The sequence below is a fragment of the Myxine glutinosa genome, chromosome 1 (genome assembly GCF_964187855.1).
Source record: "Myxine glutinosa chromosome 1, kmMyxGlut1.1, whole genome shotgun sequence".
In the NCBI taxonomy this organism is placed as follows: domain Eukaryota; kingdom Metazoa; phylum Chordata; class Myxini; order Myxiniformes; family Myxinidae; genus Myxine; species Myxine glutinosa.
In genome coordinates this window covers 278,355,890-278,376,807 of record NC_136261.1, presented here as the reverse complement: position 1 = coordinate 278,376,807, position 20,918 = coordinate 278,355,890, and the positions used below count along the sequence as shown (strand labels likewise).

The window sequence follows — 20,918 nt, the reverse complement described above, 5'->3', positions numbered from 1 at the left end:
TCATCATCATCATCATGATCACTATGATCATCATCATTATCCTCACAAAACATTGACTTGGGAATTGTTGTAGAATTAATTAATTTAATTTGGTTCTTGAATCTGTAGCTCTACAGTTTAGGGTCTCATTACCTCGAAGGTGATCTTTACCATTCTTCGTATTGTAATTGGAATTATAGTTGTAAGATACCATAGCACACACATTATAGCCGATCTTCTTCTTTTTTTGCAAATTAATTATCAGAGCTGTACAATTTAACATGTCAGATTTTGTCTCCCCTAGAGAGGCCAGAACTGCCCGCAGGTTCGCAGTTAGTGCAGGTCGAGGGGAAAAATTGCAATAAATTGACAATGGGCTTGGGGGTCTACAGAGTCTTAGGGGTCTAAGGAGGGTGTATATGGTCTACAGGGTTTCAGGGTTATATTAAGGGCCTTAGGGGTCTTGAGGGACTTCGGGTTCTAAAGTGTCCAATGGGTATTGAGGGTCTTGTGGGAGTTCACATGATCACATGTGTCATATCGACATACTACCTATCTGTATTTATGTAGTTTTATTTCTACTTGGGAACTTAATTGTACCAAACACATGTACCATTTTATTTATTGAAAATGCCAATATGGCTCATAGCATCTTTGGAAATGCGTCAACCAATCTTTTTAATTCAAAAATGCGTGCAGACGAGACAGCCAGCTTAAAGGTTCTTCTGAAAGATGTGTCATGATCCAGTCATTGGCTGTGACTTACACCAGGATAGCGCAGTTCTGTAGTCATAAGGCAAGAGTGAGTCTTGATCAAGACAAGTACAACTCAAGAGTGTTTGGCACGGAACTTTATAATTAAGCAGCTGTCGTGGGATGGGAATAATAGGGTGGCGCGGTTGGTGGAGTGGATGTTTAAACTGTACCATTACTTTCTTTCGCATTTAACCTGCAGTCTTCTCCAGACGCTAGACCACATGGGCATGGTTCTCTCATTAAAGTCCATTAAAGACCCGGTTTCCTCCAAAAGCATCGCACTTGCCGTGACAAATCATCCCGCTGGCAATGCCACCCACATCACTTTCATTACCGGGGACCAAAACAAGGTGAGGTTGTAAGATGCTTTCTTAAGGTTTTGGTAAAGAGAATTTTTCAAACAATTTATGATATTTATTATTTTGAATGATTTAATAAGACTAGGGCGTGCCCGTACGTGGGTGCAAAAAAACATGCGTGCAAACAACAACAACAAAAAAAAACTTTGAAACCACGTGGCAGTAACGACCACAGAACCCCCCCCTCTATTTACATGAAATGGTTTGGTCCATTCGCAAAGCCAAAGCGAACGGCTTGCGAGTACGGTAGAACCCCCCCCCCCCTCTATTTACATGAAATGGTTTGGTCCATTCGCAAAGCCAAAGCGAACGGCTTGCGAGTACGGTGACCATACCTTGGGAACCACTTGTCCGATTAATATGAAACCTTGAAAAGGCACATCCTCAGGTCCCCAGCAATATATCTGGCAAGTTTCAATTAGATCGGACCCGTGGTTGTCGAGAAACAGCGGTCACAGACAAACACACACACACACACACACACACACACACACACACACACACACACACACACAGACACACACACATACACACAGAGATTACTGGAATTATAGATAGATGCATACAATCTAGGTTACTTTGAAAGACCAATGTGTATCTATTTTGTAACTACCTTTTTCAAAAACATTCACGCTATAGCTATTGAGGTGCAGTTGGAATTCAGGGAATTTGGCCAGGGTGTGATTCAATGGCCTCTATTTTTTTTAATGGTGCAGAAGGCGAACAATGAACAGGCAATTTAACATTATTTCAGGAGAATAGCATGCTCCATGATGCAGTCCCTCCTTCAGACACAAGTTTTGTCAGATTCACATTCGTCATATATTGAAGCCAGGACCAGACAGCTCAGAGAAGTCAAGTAAGTACGAGGGTCGATACAAAAGTAATGCCTCTTATTTTTCAGTTCGTAACCCAAGTGTCGTAGGAAAGCTACACGAGATCATAGTGAAAGGTGTCCAACCCATTTTAAGTTGAGCAGCAATGTGATCGCTCATGTGACATCACACCACTGACCACACTTTCAAAATAGCTGCCCCACTCCACTAGAGGTACTGTACGTATGGAACAGAAAACAGTTATTGAATTTCTTATTGCGGAAGAGGTTCATCCAGTGGGTATTCCTTGTCGTTCAGAACATGTGTGCACTCCACCATTGATGTTGGCACCGTTAATCATAAGACAAAGCATTTAAAGTGCATTGCACTAGATGGGACTATGTGGAAAAATATTAGTTTTTGCACATACAGTGCATTCAGAAAGTATTCAGACCCCTTCACTTTTTTCACATTTTGTTATGTTGCAGCCTGATGCTGAAATCGTTTAAATTCATTTTTTCCTCATCAATCTACACTCAATACCCCATAATGACAAAGAGAAAACAGGATTTTAGAAAGTTTTGCAAATTTATTAAAAAGAAAAAACTGAAATATCACATTGACATAAGTATTCATACCCTTTGCTATGACACTTGAAATTTAGCTCAGGTGCCTCCCATTTCTCTTGATCATCTTTGAAATGTTTCTACACCTTGATTGGAGTCCACCTGTGGTAAATTCAATTGATTGGACATGATTTGGAAAGGCACACACCTGTCTACATAAGGTCTCACAGCTGACAATGCATATCAGAGCAAAAACCAAGCCATGAGGTCGAAGGAACTGCCTGCAGAGCTCAGAGCCAGGATTGTGTCGAGGCACAGATCTGGGTAAGCCTACAAAAAGTTTCTGCTGAATTGATGGTTCCCAAGAGCACAGTGGCCTCCATAATTCTTAAATGGAAGAAGTTTGGAACAACCAGGACTCTTCCTAGAGCTGGCCGCCCGGCCAAACTGAGCAATCGGGGGAGAAGGGCCTTGGTAATAGAGGTGACCAAGAAACCCGATGGTCACTCTGGCTGAGCTCCAGAGAAACTGTGTGGAGATGGGAGAAACTTCCAGAAGGACAACCATCACTGCAACACTCCACCGATCTGGGCTTTATGGCAGAGTGGCCAGACGGAAGCCTCTCCTCAGTGAAAGACACATGAAAGCCCGCTTCGAGTTTGCAAAAAAGCACCGAAAGGACTCTCAGACTGTGAGAAACAAGATTCTGTGGTCTGATGAAACCAGGATTGAACTGTTTGGCTTCAAGATTGAACTGTTTTCTTACAGAAGGTTTGAGGCTGCAGGAGGAACCTCTAACCATGACAAGCACAAAGAATACTCATGCGATCGACGAATAAAAAATACTCATCTGATTCAAACAAATATTATGTAACAAGAACTCCAGAACATGCCCTTACTTAAATCGATGATATCTGATAGAAAAGCTCTTCAATCGATCTCTTGAGAAAATTTAGTTGGGGGAATGTTGTGAGATCTTTAAAACATTTTAAACTGGAGCATGAAATCAACACCAGCTTCAATGAAAATAAATTCAAGAAAAAGGACCTGCCTGTAGTATTTCAATCACTCAACTAAGTTATGAAAATTACAGGTAAAGACGAGTCAAAGCATATGTAATATATTAATTGACATATGTGGGAAAATTGCATGCCCAGGCCAGGAATCGAACCCAGGTCCTCTGGAAAACCGTACCAGTGCTCTGCCATCTGAGCTATCTGGGTGACCCTGACCAAGCATGCAATTTTCCCACACATAGAATTGCCACTCTCTTTCCGTCAATGCTTCCGGGTCACTCGCTGCCAACCATAGGTCTTCCTCCAATGGGGGGACAAATCCATGTCCGCTATTACTTTTCCTGGTCTGGGCATGCAATTTTCCCACATATGTCAATTAATTAATTATAATCCTGTTCATCTTACTATAATTCACCAAATGTCCATCCGTCCGTTCGAAGGTACCCCAAAAACGGCTCAACCGATCGCAACGATATTTTGGGTGGGTATTCCTGGGACCGCTGGGAGTAAAATAGGCTATATTGTTTTTCCAATTTCCCAATTTTCCATTTTTCCCAAACACGATGGAATAATATTTACCGATATGAACAGTGATGTGGCTTTTGTTGAAATTCTACAAATACTGTTTATTCTATGTACCAGGAGAGAGTAGATCGACTCCTGACAAACTCTTCCTATATAAACGTGCGGCTCCGAAGTAACATGGCAGCGTGTGCAAAGCGACTGAGAAACAGGTGTAGCGGCCGCTTCCATGTTACAGATTCGGCGCGCACTCTTCACACATAAACGTACGACTGAGAAAGACATGTAGCGGCCGCTTCCGTTTTGCAGAATTCAATCTTTTTTCAAAATGGGCGCCATGTACTGTTTAGATTTTGATGGTTTGCGTGTGATATGATTCAACGGATGTTTATATGAATCGTTTAAAATAAAAAAAGCCTTCAATTTCTGATGTTTTGCCTTTTCATTTGGGCCTCCCAATTAAAGCCCCACCGATATGGCGGGTACCGTTGCTCGTTTATATAATTGCGTTTCTACACCCCCAGTGGTGTTTGTAATGTAACATTCTTATCCTGATAGCCCAACCTGCACAGGCATTATTTAATTGCCTCTCATTGAGATCATGTACAATATTCTCAAAGCACCGAATTATGTATCACAGATCGAGACGACGATTTCTAGTGGCGAAGTGGATGCGGTGTCGGGACAAAATGTTGGTGCTGAAATTCGTCTGCCACCAAGTCTCCTGGATAGCTTGAGTGCCAATGAGCGGGAGAATGTCTCAAAGTTCCAATTTGCTCTCTTCAAAAACACTCACCTCTTCTTGGTAAGCAGGCAATGATTGATTATGAAGGCGTATCGGATTAAATCTACAAACTGAATGCACGAGTTTTGTGCCTAGACCATAATGAGGACAAACAGCCATTCTTGAACGGCATGCCATGTGATCTAATGTACAACTGATGCTTTATATTGGTAGGGGAGAGGGAATGGGTGAAACAGGATCCTTTTTAGACGGTGGTGACAACATCTTGGGTTTGAAGTTGCAATCGTGGTTGCAGAAACTCTTCCCTCCCTTGGTAATATGCGATTTACGAAATGACGTAATCCACACCAGAATGCTCGGTGCGCATGTGCATAAACAACAGGAAACGGTGGTGTTCATACATAAAGTATATTAAGGATGCCAGATAAGGATTGTTACCTAAAATTACACACAAAGATTCTAAAGAAAGCCGAAAATACTTAATAGTTGGAAAAGTACCTGAGAGAAAAGACTGTGCCTCTGCACAAGGAAAGAGTTGGAGAACTTTCTGAACTCACCCAAAAAGTTGATAGCTTGAACCTCCCTGTATTTCAAATTCCTCAGGACGTGAACCGGTGCAAGACCTGAAAGTTTGTAAACAGGTGCGTTATACCCAAAGTTTTGACCATCGCTGCCAGTGAGTGGACTTTGAATCTTGCAGGATTACCTACCTCGTGTGAACATGGCAGGTTTGGTGATTTATTTAATGGACATCTGCTATTGGAAAGCCGATGCCATCATTACCAACACTCAGGCAGACTTCTTCGAGGGAGACACTGTATCTGGTTTAGTTACTTCTTAACACCAATGGGAAGGTCATATCTGGGGCTTGTCAATGCACTGGGTAAGTTTTAAATGATGATGATGATATATATAAAAAAAAATATATATATATATGTCCTAGAATATAAGACCCGTCGCTTCGCTGATGGAAATACCAATCTTTGCTGCGATGGCTAATCTATGGGGGAAGAAAAATAAATGGATTCCTGGGAGATCCTGCTTGCTCTCTATGCAGGGATAACCGACGTCACGTGTTGGCATTTGCAGTTTTGACACGCGTGTCCATGTACCCATAAAACATTTTTTCGTTTTTCAATCACAAACACTCCCGGGAATTACCTGAATCCACCGTAGTTGGATTCATTGAAATCCGTTAATCCAGTCTCAAGTTATAACACGACAAACAGACAAGCAGAAAGACAGACAGACACGGCTCCTTTTATTGTGTTATGTCGATGTTGTAGTGATATGTAGAGCAGATAGATCTGAATAGGTAACGTGCTTCATCTGTCGCGGTAAGGAATCTGACCTTGTAATAAGTTCATGTGTAGGCGTTTTGTCGGTAAGATGTATACTTGTGAACCTACCAGGAGGTCCGTGTGTTAAGTAGAGTTAGGGATTAAAGAGTAGCGCCCTTGTATGTCTCACCTGGTCAGCCAAACCTTTGTCGCTTTTGGCACCGCAACCACTTAGACACCATAGATAGGACCTTTAGTACAACACTAAATAACGCCCTCCCCTGACATGACTTATGAAGGAAACCAGGCCAGGACCCCGCCGCATGGCCGCCGCCATTTGCACCTCTGACAGGCCTAACCAAGCTACGTGCCATGCGCTATGACCACACCACAGGCCTGTGATTCGGTGGAGGCCACTGATTGGGTGGCACGCCAAGGCTGACATCACCGCCGCGGAGGGATACGAGGGACGGCAGGACTTTTCGTGAGTGAGTGGGTTGGCAAGCAGAGAACAGCGAGCGCCGAACGCGATTGTGTAGTCTGGCAGTGGGTTCGAGGGAGAGCACGAGTGTTGGTTCGAAGCAGTTGCTTCTGGCAGTGAGTCTTGAGATGCAGTGAAGTGAGTGAGTTGGCAAGCAGAGGAGTTGGCCAGCAGTTGGGTTCGCACAGGCAGATAGTTGTGAGAGAGTTGCTTCGTTGGCTTGGACTTGGCTCGAAGCGGCACTTGGTGTGCAGTGGACTTGCGCTCTCTTCCCCCTTTTGCCATTCTTCGTCGTTCTGTGTTCGTGCTCGAGTTGAGGGTCGACCTTGTGTGGAGCTCGCTGGCCTGCGTTGGACGCGTGGTGCCTGGTGCATGGACATTGTGGGCGGCGAGATGATCGGAGCTTGGAACGGGGCCTACCTCGTGTGCAAACGATCGGAGCGTGGAGCGGGGCCTGGTGGCACGCGAGCGGGGCCATGTTACACGCAAGACTACAGACAGATAAGACTGCACACTACATTACCTTTCCCAATTACACGACGAACGTGTTATTTTTATTAATTCATATTCCCTCGTCTCGTTTCTGAAATCTGTCGTGTGGGGACGTCCCGATTAGGATATTTGTTACCGGCGCATGCTTTTTCCTGTCCTTGCCGTTTTCCTTTAATAAACCCTTGCATCCCCTGATTTTGCATCCCCTGTTAAAGCTGTGCCCAGTTGAGTTGATTACCCCGACAGGATCGCCATTTCGCAGTTAAGCGCTTCCGCAGCCTCCATTTTCCTTCTCCCTCCCATGCGACATAAAGTACAATCCATGTTTGGGTTGTTGCCTCCGAATAAGACCGTTTAGGCTATCCATGACTCTGATGTTAACCGGAGTTGCGCGACAATAATATGGATATGTATGTATATATACATATAATATTGTTGCGGAGATGAGGACTGTATATTTTTTGATTGTGTGCTGTATTATTATTATTATTATTGTTTATTCTGCGCCCCCCTACCTCCGGAGCTGTGTAAAGGTGAAAGGGCATCCCATAATTAGTCCACAAGCATACACGTCAGCCAAGTAATAGAATACTCCTGTTTGATAGTTATCTCTTATTCTGTGTTTTAGAGTAAGGCTGTGTCTCCCATTAATTGAAGTACTCCATTGCACCAGTGAAAGAGAATAGATCCCCTTTCCTTCCCATCCCCAAAATCTCCATTTCCTTTTACATCCCCTTCCGTCATTGCCGAGCCTCGATTGCCCATATTACCTCCCCTCCAAAACCACCATTGAACCTGTGCTCTCGTCGGAGAAGAAAGGCGTGCCCGCCCGTCGTGATCAAGGGTGGAGCCAGAGGGTCGCGCGACCAACCAGGGCCGAGGTGAGCACCCCGATGGGCGTGTCCAAAAGGCCGGCGGCTTAATCGCCGGAGGCGCTATAAAAGGCGCGCATGTGAGTTGGTCACAAAAGAGAGAGAGTCGTGAAGAGTCAGTCAGTGGAGTCGGTGGTCAGTTGGTTGCGGTGAGGAGTCGGTGGTGGCGGTCAGTGGTTGCGTTGGTTGCGGTGAGGAGTCGGTGGTGAGGAGTGAGTGAACCAAGAAAGAGTTGAGGGTTTGGACCAGACGCATCAGACAAGTCCTGGGAAAGCAGCGGAGGCCACAGCAGCAACAACACCCCACAGCCACTTGGGGCCTGGACGGCGGTTTGGAGCAGGGCCGTAAAGGAACGGCGGCTGCTAAACGCGCCGGTTGAGCTGCAGGACCCCCTTGGACACACCTCCTTCCAGCCATCCACCTCCTGCCTTTCCATCCTTCTTGTGTACGTGAGTTTGTTCTGTTTGTTCTGTCCTGGGTTAATTAAGCTGGTATAAGTTAATATTTGCACTGTGTCACCTGCGTCTTATGTGTTGTAAATAAACCTTGATTGCTCCTTTTTGCTTGTGTAAATAATAAATCCCATTACTCGTCTGTACGTCTTCTCGTTTTATTCCTTCTTCTTCTTCACATCCGTGTCGCCTTTGTCTTTTCCCTATTGACTAGCTGCGGTGCGATCCGGCCAACGTTTGGGTGAAATCGGGTTCTAAGCGGGGAGTAACTGTTCGGACGCGGTAATACCAAACCGCTCGGTAAAATAACATCTAAAACCGCGTCGGCAACAATATATATATATATGTATATATATATATCTATATATATAAAACACAGTTTGTGTGTGTGTGTGTGTGTGTGTGTGTGTGTGTGTGTGTGTGTGTGTGTGTGTGTAATGTTACCGATAGACTCCTAAACGGAGAGGCTTACGTGCTTGATATTTGGCATAGACATGGCCATTGCGCCTGGGACGAACATGGCCGAACTCAAAATATTTGACGATCCATATTTTATATTCATATTTACCTCAGCGCATTTCAGCGCACGGAATCAACGGAATCAGAGCAGGTGGGCGCTGATTCGCTCAGAGCGATCACGTGATGACGCTATGACGCTATGAACGCTATGACGCTATGACGCTATGAACGATATGACGCTATGAACGCTATGACAAAAAAAATCGCTATGACGATATGAAACGCTATGAACGCTATGACGCTATGAACGATATGACGCTATGACGCTATGACGCTATGACGCTATGAAACGCTATGACGCTATGAACGCTATGAACGATATGACGCTACGACGCTATGACGCTATGAAAAAAAAAATCGCTATGACGCTATGACGCTATGAACGCTATGACGCTATGAACGATATGACGCTATGAACGCTATGACAAAAAAAATCGCTATGACGCTATGAAACGCTATGAACGCTATGAACGCTATGACGCTATGACGCTATGAAAAAAAAAAAACGCTCGCTTTACCAAGGGGCTCGCTCTCCCCCCGTTCCCCTCCCCTCCCCTTCCCCCTCCCCCTCCCCTCCCCCGCCCGGCAATGCCGGGTACTTCTGCTAGTATATATATATATATATATATATATATATATTGTAACGGATTTGAGAATCCTGTATAATTGTTGTAAATATCACCTTCTGTAAATGTAGTGAATCTGTGTAAATACCCCCATAATTGTAAAGGTCAAAGGTCGTCCCCATTAGTTAATTCATCGCATACACCTAGCCAATCTTAGAGCCTCTAAATAGTTATTCCCTTATTATGTGTTCCAGTTTAAGGCTGTGTCTTCCATTAGTTGACACTCCATTGCACCGAATCAAATAAGGATAGCTCCCCTTCAATAATGACATTTCCCAGCTGAACTCTCCCTCTCTGGGTAACGAAGCTTAACAAGCGTGGGGTGCGCGCCCCCTCAACTGGCCTGGCTTTGGAAGCGGCGTTCGCTGCTAGGATGAATATGTGCTCCGTGCTCTGTTTGGACAGGAGGGGCGGGGCTGTTCGGCCCCATGACCAAATAAGGAGACAAGCCCGTGGCTCGCCACGAGGGGCACGCTGGTCGGCCCCATGCCCAAATAAGGAGACAAGCCCGTGGCTCGCCACGAGGGGCGTGCTGGTCGACTCCATGCCCAAATAAGGTAGCAAGACCGTGGCATTGCCATATAAGGCAACGAAACAGAGCACGGGGGAGGGCGGAACCCAAAGAGAGGAGGGCGTGTCACACCCGCGTTTGAGGGCTGATATATGCATGCGCCGATCGCGCAAGAGGAGAACGAGGGGACCGGAGCAGATGACGAAAGAGCCCGAGGCGTGTCAACGAAAGAACGAGCCCTGCCGCATGGAACGACCAAGATACGTGTGCCGCCGCCGCCCTGCTCGCTCCCAGCCCGGAAAGGACCTGCTTGCTGTGCGCCCTGCTCAACCTTCCAGGCTTGTGGTTCTACCTTCCTCTCCCTCCAGCCAATCCACTCTGCAATTCCCCATTCATGTACGTGAGTTTGTTTTGTGTGTCTTGTCCCTGGGGTTAAGTAAGACTGTATAGTATAAGCTAGTATTTGCACTGTGTCCTTCTGATTCTTCCATCTCCTTGTATATTACTTTGATTGCTTATCTTCCTTAAGTTGTGTGTAAATAATAATAAATCCCTGTTCTTCCTACTTTGTCATCTTCTTCACATTCGGTCGCTTTAGAGGTTTCCAAATTGAGTGTACGTGGCGCGATTCGGCCAACGCATATGAATCGGGTTTAGCCCCTTCGATAAACGGCTCACGCCGCAGTTCGCTTCGCTCGGCGCAACCAATCTATTACGCTGCGGCCGTGAGCGGGGGGTGTTTCCTTGCGTACCGGGAGGCGCTGGTATTTAGGTCATAGGACGGTTGGGCCTAATACCCTACCCAGCACTGACCGGGCGTGACATCATACCCCAGGACCATGTCGGTCAGTCATAGACGAGGGGATTAATCCCCCCTCGATAAGGGAGAAAGAGGCCGACGTTGGGTTCCGTAACAATATATATATATGTATATATGTATGTATATATGTATATATGTATGTATATATATATACACTGTATATATATATGTATGTATATATATGTATGTATATATATGTATGTATATATACAGTCACATGAAAAAGTAAGTACACCCCATGTAAAGTTTTGACTTTTTCAACATATTACAACATACAGCTATTTGATCTTCATTTCAACAATATTGAGAGATAAAGGTGATATAATATAACAATTATCATGAAACATTTACATTTTGTAGTCCATTGTATAATTTAAATAAACATAAATGCAAATTTCGCATGTGGAAAAAGTAAGTACACCCTTGGCTCTAAAAGGTGGTATTGCCCCCTTTGGCAGAAACAACCTCAAGTAGGCGTTTCTTATAACTGTCGACCAGTCTCTGATATCCACTGAGAGAAATTCTTGCCCACTCCTCCTTGCAGAATTCTTTCAGCTGTGCGATGTTTGAGGGGTTTCTTGCATGCACAGCTCGTTTCAAATCCCCCCACAACATCTCGATGGGATTTTGATCCTGGCTTTGACTTGGCCATTCCAGAACCCTCCATTTCTTTCTTTTCAGCCATTCCTTGGTGGATTTACCGGTATGTTTAAGGTCATTGTCATGTTCCAAGGTCCACCTTCGGTTGAGCTTCAACTTTCCGACAGATGGCCTCACATTATCCTCAAGCACCCTCTTAGTCAGGTTCACTATGTCAATAAATTATATTTCGTTCAAAATCATGGTAGATGAGCAAACCTATACATTTTTGGAAAGGTTATAGCATAAGGATACTAAAAATCAATGTTTACATTTGGAGAGATACCTGTATGGCGGCCATTTTGGATTTTCAAAATGGCCACTGTAAAATACATATTTTGTTCTATTTCTGCCTCTAATTACCCTAAAAACTTTTAAAAATATACTAAACCTATAATTTCAGGGACAAGGAATCCAATGAAAGTATCAAATTAGTGCGTTTGGTAAGTTTGGTAAGTTTGGGGAATGGTAAGACACGAATCAAAGGTTTTGAATTGCAAAATACTGTCTTTATATTCGCGATAAGTTGCATAATCAAATACATGTTATCATTTTGTACAGGCAGTTAATAACATCAAAATGTGTCACAATAATTCATATCACCAAACATACACAGGCAGTCAGCAAAATCATATATACACATGCAGTCAGTATAACTTCACATCTACACAGGCAGTCAATGACAAAATATACACAGGCAGTCAATGGCATCAAACATACACGATTACAGAATATGCCATTTTGAGTTCGTCATCACTGTCCTGTGTGTCGTATCCGACAATATAGTCCGCATCGTTTTCACAGTCCGTTCCACACAAGCAAAGGTCGGTCAATTTGATTGGCAAATCGAATTGGTCGAATGGTCGATCGAATCGAATTCGATGAATCGAATCGAATCGATCGAATTGGTCGAATGGTCGATCGAAACGATTGGTCGAATGGTCGAATGGTCGAATTGGTCGAATGGAATTGGTCGATTGGTCGAATTGGTCGAATTGGTCTAATCGAATTGGTCGGAATTGGCAAATGTAAACATTGATTTTCAGATTTTCCATGTAATAACGTTTCCAAAAATGTATAGGTTTGCTTATCTACCATGATTTTGAACGAAAAAACATAGTGAACCTGACTATCTGGTACAATGAAGAATTCATCGTGGTTTCTATGATGGTGAGCTGCCCAGGCCCTGATGCAGCAAAGCTGCCCCAAACCATAATATTTAAACCACCATGCTTTACAGTTGGTACCAGGTTCTTGTGGTCAAATGCTGTCTTTGGTTTTCGCCAAACATGTTTTCTGGTACTGTGGCCAAATAGCCTTTTTGTATATGTGGCCTTTGACTCATATGTCCAGAGCATATTGTTCCAGAAGTGCTGGTCTTTGCCAAAGTGTTCATTGGCAAACTTTAGTCTTGCCCTGATGTTCGTTCTGGACAGCAAAGGTTTCCTCCTGGCACACCTCCCATGTAGATCAAATTTGTGCAGCCTCTTTCTCATGGTAGACTCGTGCACTTTGACATCAACAGTGGCAAGAGCTACCTGTAGGTCCCGTGATGACATTCTGGGGTTCTTAGAGACTTATTTCAGTATCTTGCAGTCTGCTATCGGGCTGGACTTGCAGGGGCGGCCTGGCCTGAACAAGTTGGCAGTTGTTTGGAATCTTCTCCACTTGTAGATGATCTTCCGGACAGTCGAATGATTGATTTCAAATTGTTTGGAGATCTTTTTAAATCCCTTCCCAGACTCGTAGGCATCTATAACCTTCTTTCTGAAGGCGTCAGAGAGCTCTTTTGATCGAGGCATGGTGACGCCGCACACTTCAACAAGAAAGAGCAAACCAAACTAAATGTCTGAGGTTTAAATAAGACAGGTTCCTCCAAGATCCTCTCTAACGATGTTCTAATCATTTGTACCTGAGCTGCTGCCCCTGATTCTAATTTTAGCTATTTCAAGTAGTGATAAATGTAGGGGTGTATTTACTTTTTCCACATGCGAAATTTGCATTTATGTTTATTTAAATTATACAATGGACTACAAAATGTAAATGTTTCATGATATTTGTTATATTATATCACCTTTATCTGTCAAGATTGTTGAAATGAAGATCAAATAGCTGCATGTTGAAATATGTTGAAAAAGTCAAAACTTTACATGGGGTGTACTTACTTTTTCACGTGACTGTATGTATGCATATATATGTGTGTATATATACAATTATATATATATACATATATATATATATATATATATATATATATATATATATATATATATATATATATATATATATAACTGTAAGAAATAGTAGAAATTCCAAAGTACGAGCAGGGCGTCTCATTTGTATTGAATAAATAATCGTTAGATTAAATAAGACGCGGACGTAGCTTCAGGACGTCGATCTTTAATTGTCGACTTTAACTGTGAACCTGACTTTAACTCCTAACCCAAACCCTTTACCACGACTTTAACTGTCGACAATAGTCGACAATTAAAGATCGACGTCCTGAAGCTACGTCCGCGTCTTATTTAATCTAACGATTATATATATATATATATATATATATATATATATATATTTATATATATATATATATATATATATATATATATATATATATATATATATATATATATATATATATATATACAGTGAAGGAGCTGGGGCTCCCACGTCGATCGGAAGAATGGACGCGACAAAAAGCTGGAATTCATCCGAGTTGCTTTATTCAAACCAAACACTCAGGCACTCTGAAAAGCCCGTTTATCGGGCAGCAATATATATACATATTATCCCGGAGCGTTTGCCCAGGAAAGGCGAGAGGGGGCGTGGCCCAGCGTCCTGGCTGCGGCCTGGCAAGTTGAGGGCGAGCCTGCCCGGGCATGCCCGGGAGTCCCGACCGAGGCCTGGCAAGTTGAGCGCGGGCCTGCCCGGGCGTCCGGGACGAGCCCGGCATGGTGATCGCTCCGCGTCCTTGATAGGTGCAAGGCGATTGTGAAAACCCAGCGGTAGCCACTACACACGTCCCCCCAGAATCGACTTGTACCGGCAGGGTCAATTTGAGGGGGGTCCTGATGACCCGGCCGAAGCGACCCCTGGCGGGTCGTGGGAGGGGGTCCGGTGTGGTGGTGGGCGGTCGAGTGGGGGGCACCGTGGACGGGGGGCGGCCTCGCTGCGGCGGAAGGGCCACCCGTGGTGGGTGGTCGACGTCCATGTGCACCGGCTTGAGGCGGTCCACCGCAATCCGGTCCGACCTGCCGCCGATGTCGATGACGAACGACTTGTCGTCCCGTCGCAGCACCCGGAAGGGCCCGTCGTACGGCGGCCGCAGTGGCCCCCGATGTGCGTCGTGACGCACAAAAACATACTCCGCTGTGCGAAGTGCTGGGGGGACGTAGGACTGGGGGTCACCGTGGTGGGATGTTGGCACGGGGGCAAACCGTCGGGCGGCCTCCTGGAGGTCCGAGCGCTGGTGAGCTGCGGACCAGGGACTGGTAGCGTCGGGCACGAATTCGCCCGGGACGCGTAGCGCCTGGCCATAGACAAGCTCGGCGGTGGATGCCTGGAGGTCCTCCTTGGGGGCCGTGCGGAGGCCCAAAAGGACCCACGGCAGCCGGTCGGCCCAACCGCCGTCTTGAAGGCCGGCCATGAGCGCGGCCTTCATGGAGCGGTGGAATCACTCGCACAACCCGTTTGCTTGGGGGTGGTAGGCCGTAGTACGGTGGAGCTTGACCCCCAGGTTGCGGGCGACCGCGCCCCACAGCTCGGAGGTGAACTGTGGTCCGCGGTCTGACGAGATGTCCGCCGGTGCGCCGAAGCGGGCGACCCAGGTGGCGATGAAAGCCTGCGCCATGTCGGCGGTGGTGGTGGAGACGAGGGGAACGGCCTCCGGCCACCTGGTGGTCCTGTCCACCATGGTGAGCAGGTGTGTGAACCCCCGTGACGGGGGGAGGGGGCCCACCAGATCCACGTTGACGTGGTCGAAACGCCGTTCGGGCACGGTGAAAGGTGCCAGCGGGGCCTGGGTGTGTCGGTGGACCTTGGCCCGTTGGCAGGCCGTGCAGGTGCTGGTCCAATCGCGGACGTCCCGACGAAGGCCGTGCCAGACGAATCGCGCCGACACCAGCTTCTGGGAAGCTTTCCGGCCCGGGTGGGAAAGGCCGTGGAGGGAGGCGAAGATGCGGCGTTGCCAGGTGACGGGCACGATGGGGCGAGGCTGACCTTGGGAGACGTCGCAGAGCAGGACAGTGTCCGCGAAGGGGATGTCGGCCAGGCGGAGGCCCGTGTCCGCCGCCCGGAGGGCTTGCACCGTGGTGTCGGTGGTTTGGTCCGCCGCCATAAGCGCAAAGTCCACGCCCAGGTGGACCGCGTTCGTGCTGGCCCGGGAAAGACAGTCGGCCACGGCGTTGTTTTTGCCGGCGACGTGCCGGATTTCCGTGGTAAACTCCAACACGGCGGAGAGGTGGCGTTGTTGGCGGGCCCACCACGGCTCCGTGACCTTGGCCATGGCGTAAACCAACGGCTTGTGGTCGACGAACGCCGTGAAAGGTCGGCCCTCCAGGAGGTGGCGGAAATGGCGGACGGCCAGGTGTAGACCGAGGAGCTCCCGGTCAAACGTGCTGTATTTGAGCTCGTTCGGCCGGAGCTGCCGGCTGAAAAAAGCGAGTGGCTGCCAAACCCCGTTCACCCATTGCTCATGTATGGCGCCCACCGCGTAGTCGGAGGCATCCGTGGTGAGGGCGATGGGAGCGTTGAGCACCGGGTGAGCGAGCAGTGTTGCGTCGGCGAGGGCCCGCTTTGAGCTTTGGAAGGCCGCATCCATTGCTGCGGACCAGGCGATGTCGTGCTTGGCCGGCTTGCCCCGGAGGCCGGAGGGCTTCGTAGAGGGGCCGCATGAGTTGAGCAGCGCGGGGCACGAAGCGGTGATAAAAATTCACCATTCCCAGGAATTCCTGCAGGGCCTTTATGGTGCGGGGACGCGGGAACGTGGTGATGGTCTCGACCTTGGTTGGCAGCGGCACGGCCCCGTTCTTGGTGATGTGGTGGCCCAAAAAATCAACGGCCGTCGTGCCGAAGTGGCATTTGGCCGGGTTGACGATGAGGCCGTGCTCGCTGAGGCGCCCGAACAGTGTTCGGAGGTGGAGGAGGTGCTCGGCCCGGGACGTGCTGGCGACGAGGATGTCGTCCAGGTAAACGAAAAGGAACGGCAGGTCACGCAGCATGCCGTCCATCAAGCGCTGGAACGCCTGAGCCGCGTTCTTGAGACCAAACGGCATCCGCAAGAATTCGAATAAGCTGAACGGCGTGATGACTGCCGTTTTAGGGACGTCGGCCGCCCTGACAGGTACCTGGTGATATCCCCGTATGAGATCAATTTTCGAAAAAATGACCCGTCCCGCCAGACGGGCGGAGAAGTCTTGGATATGCGGGATCGGGTACCTGTCGGGGGTGGTAGCGTCATTGAGACGGCGGTAGTCGCCACACGGGCGCCATCCACCCCCCGGCTTTGGCACGATGTGCAGTGGCGAGGCCCACGCGCTATCGGAGCGCTGCACGATGCCGAGGTGCTCCAACGCGTCGAATTCGGCCTTCGCCATGGCGAGCTTGGCTGGGTCGAGGCGGCGGGCCCTGGCGTAGACCGGCGGGCCCGTGGTTGGTATGTGGTGCTCGATCCCATGCCGTACTGCGACGGCCGAAAACGTCGGCTGCGTGAGGGCCGGGAACTCCGTGAGCAGGCGAGCAAACTCATTCGCCGCCGGGACGGCGCATGCCAGCTCGGTCGGCGCGGAGCTGCTCAATGTGCATACCAGGGAGCTGAAGGTTTCGGCGTTGATTAAATGACGCCGTTGGACGTCCACCAGCAGTCCGTGTGCGCAGAGGAAGTCGGCGCCTAGCAGAGCCATGGGCACGTTTTTTTTTTGTTTTTTTTTGTATACAAGATCGAGGCTCGTGAAAGAGCGAACATTAATCACACAGAAAGACAAACCGACACATAAAACATATAACATCGGGAGCGGTAGACAAGATGGGGAGAGAGGGGGAAGGACACAAACACAACATTTGAGAGCAGGGACCGAGAGACATGGAGACATCGAGAGATCTGAGAGAGGGCGAGGGCTTTGGGGGGGGGGGGCATGGGAAGGGGGTGGTGGGAGAGGTATAAAACATATGGACACTGCCAGGACTTCCAGGAAAGAAGTTGGAATTTCAAACAAGGTGGATCTGGGGTGAATTAGCGGGGGTAGAAAAGATCAAGGTTTTGGATGGGGGAAGATAAGAGATGGTGGTGAACAGCTGTTTTAAAGACCTGGAGGGAGGAGTGGGATTGAAGGGAGTGAGGGAGTTTGTTCCAGAGGCGGGAGAAAAGAGGAATGAAAGAGTGAAGGTGAGCAGAGAGCCGAGATTTCGGCAGTTTAACCATCAGAGGGTTGCTGGCAGATCTTGTGCGACCTGTAGGAATATTTGGGGGACAGAGCACAGAGAGAGCTGGGGGTGCAAGGCCGGAGAGGAGTCGGTAGAAGACAGAAAGACCACCTACCTGCCTGCGGTGAGTGAGTGAAAGGCCCTCAGAGATAGCTTCATCGCGGGACATTCCAATAATTCTGAAAGCTTTGGTTTCAACAGCGTGAAGCCGAGCTAGGTGTGAGGCAGGAGCACCGGCCCATAGGGGAGAACAGTATTCCATTGAGCTGCGGATGAAAGCCTTGTATGTGGTGAGGAGCTCAGGTGTGCCGAGGAAGGACTTCGCACGACGGAGGATGCCCAGTCGGCGACTGGCTTTGGAGGCCAGCTTGGAAATGTGGTTTTCCCAAGAAAGATCATGGCAGATAGTGAGACCCAAAAGCTTGAGCGACAGAACTTCTTGGAGAGGATTGTTGAGAAAGTAGATGGGAGGGTTGTCCAGTCGATCTTTTCGGAGAGACATCGTAAGAGTGTGAGATTTGTCAGGATTGAAAGACATGTTCCACTTGTTTGACCAGTCCGTGATTTTGTCCAAGTCTTCAGAGAGTGAGGAGGCTGCAGACTGCCGATCTGAGGGAAGAGGAATGGAGCGGCAGAGAGTGGAGTCATCAGCAAAGAGATAGAGAGGATTTTCAAGAGAGTCAGAGAGATCATTGATGAAGACCAGAAAAAGCACGGGGCCCAGAACACTGCCTTGGGGAACTCCAGCCTGAACAGGAAGAGGAGATGAGAGAAACCCATTCAGGGCCACACGTTGACGACGACTAGAGAGGAAGTCCGCCAGCCATGCGTGGAGATTTCCATGGATACCAAAGGAGGAGAGTTTGGTGAGCAGAGCGGGGTGCCAGACCGTGTCGAAGGCACGTGATATGTCGAGGGAGACAGCTCTAATTTCCTGTTTGGCATTGAGGACCTCCATCCATTGTTGAGACAGCAGAAGCAGCATGTCCAGAGTAGAGTGACCTGGTCTGAAACCAAATTGATGATCAGAGATCAAGCCATTGGAGAAGAGGAAAGATTTCATATCCGAAGCAATGATGGATTCCATGACTTTGCTGATAATTGGGAGAAGGCTGATTGGTCTGTAGTTGCTAGGATCTGTTTTTGCACCTTTTTTGTGCAAAGCGGTGATGTTGGCTGATTTCCAAGCAGATGGCAGTTGACCTTGAGCAAAAGAGAGGGTGAAGAGAACAGAGAGAGGGTGAGATAGAGCAGCAGAGCACGATTTTAGGACCCGTGGGCTGATGCCGTCGGGTCCAGTTGCAGAATCAGAGTCGAGGGTTGACAGAAACTTTTCCACCTTGTCAGGAGGAAAGGACACGGAGTCCAGGAGCAGCAGGGTACGACTGGGTATGGTGGGTACAGAGAGGGATGGGTTTGGGACACAAGATTTAGAGGCAAACACAGAGTTGAGGCATTCAGCTTTTTCACGTGCGGAGTCAGCTGTGTAGCCGTTTGAGGTAAGGGAGGGGATGGAGGGGGAACAAACACCAGAAACGGATTTGACCAGACGCCACCAGGATTTGGAAGAGGGAGACAGATAAGAGAGTTCGGTCTTGAGAACGGAGAGATATTGTTTCCTGGCTCTCCTGAGGGTGGACACACACTTGTTTCGGGCTTTGTGAAAGGAAATGAGATTTCCTTCTGTTGGATTTGCTTTCCAGGAGACGACGTTTGCGGTTACAAACGTCCAAGCAAAGCGTTGGCCGCCGAAGCAGAGGGTGACGTTGCGCGGGCCGAAGGTGCGGATGGTCGATCCGTTGGCCGCAACCAAGGAGGGGCCGCAAACCGCGGATTGCCTGTCCTGGTCACAGGCGGGTATGACGCTCAGTTGGGCGCCGGTGTCGCACAGGAAGCGCCGTCCGGATGCTTTATCCGTGATGAACAGTAAGTTGCCCGTGTGGCCGGCGCTCATGGCTGGTAATGAACGCCGGCCCGGCCGTTTCCCGGCCTGCCGAAGGTGCACGGGGGTCGGCATGTCTGGGCCTTCTGTCCGAACCTGGCATGATAGTAACACCACGCTTGGTCAGGTGGAGGCCCCGGTCGTCGTGCTGGAGGTGGTCGGCTTGGTGTAGCGGCCGCCAATTGCGTCGGCAGTTCGGTCGTCGACCATGCCGGGTGCTCGGGCACCATGGGTGTTGCGTCAGACGGCGGTGGGTCCCATGTCGCCGCTGCGATGCGCTGACCTGCGGCGGAGATCTTGTCGGCTTCTCTGGCAAGGGCCCGGGGATCTGTGATCGTCGTGCTTGCCAGGGCGAGGCGTACCGGGTTAGGCAGCTGACGGAGGAACAGCTCCCGGAACAGGAATGCCGGAGAGTGCTCGCCGAGCAGTGAAAGCATGTAGTCCATTCGCTCGGAAGGGCGCGTGTCGCCGAGCTCGGGCAGGTCGAGCAGGCGCCGTGCGCGTTCCGCCGATGGGAGGGCGAAAGCGTCGAGGAGAAGCTTCTTAATCGCGCCGTATTTGTCAGCGGCTGGCGGGCTGTCGAGGAGGCTCAGGGCGCGGGCCGCGGTGGCCGAACCGAGCGCTGCTACCACATGGTGGAAGCGGGTGTCGTCGGCCGTGATGCCTCGCAGGGCGAACAGGGAATCCGCCTGTGCGAACCAAACCGCCGCGTGAGCCTCCCAGAAGGTAGGCAGTTTAAGGGCGACTGCCGTGTCCATGTCGGTAGGTCACCAATGAAGGAGCTGGGGCTCCCACGTCGATCGGAAGAATGGACGCGACAAAAAGCTGGAATTCATCCGAGTTGCTTTATTCAAACCAAACACTCAGGCACTCTGAAAAGCCCGTTTATCGGGCAGCAATATATATACATATTATCCCGGAGCGTTTGCCCAGGAAAGGCGAGAGGGGGCGTGGCCCAGCGTCCTGGCTGCGGCCTGGCAAGTTGAGGGCGAGCCTGCCCGGGCATGCCCGGGCATGCCCGGGCATCCCGACCGAGGCCTGGCAAGTTGAGCGCGGGCCTGCCCGGGCGTCCTGGACGAGCCCGGCATGGTGATCGCTCCGCGTCC

General features: G+C 48.8%; 1 protein-coding gene across 4 annotated transcripts in view; it reads left to right on the top strand.

Moving 5' to 3' along the window:
* LOC137437856 (adhesion G-protein coupled receptor G2) overlaps window positions 1-20,918 on the top strand; it is a 126,714-nt gene that overhangs the window by 44,042 nt on the left and 61,754 nt on the right. For all 4 annotated transcript variants that reach the window (XM_078766338.1, XM_078766333.1, XM_078766340.1 and 1 more), the window contains 2 exons: window positions 935-1,085; window positions 4,654-4,818. In XM_078766338.1, the coding sequence (XP_078622464.1) occupies window positions 935-1,085; window positions 4,654-4,818 (316 nt within the window). The remainder of the gene's footprint in view (window positions 1-934; window positions 1,086-4,653; window positions 4,819-20,918) is intronic.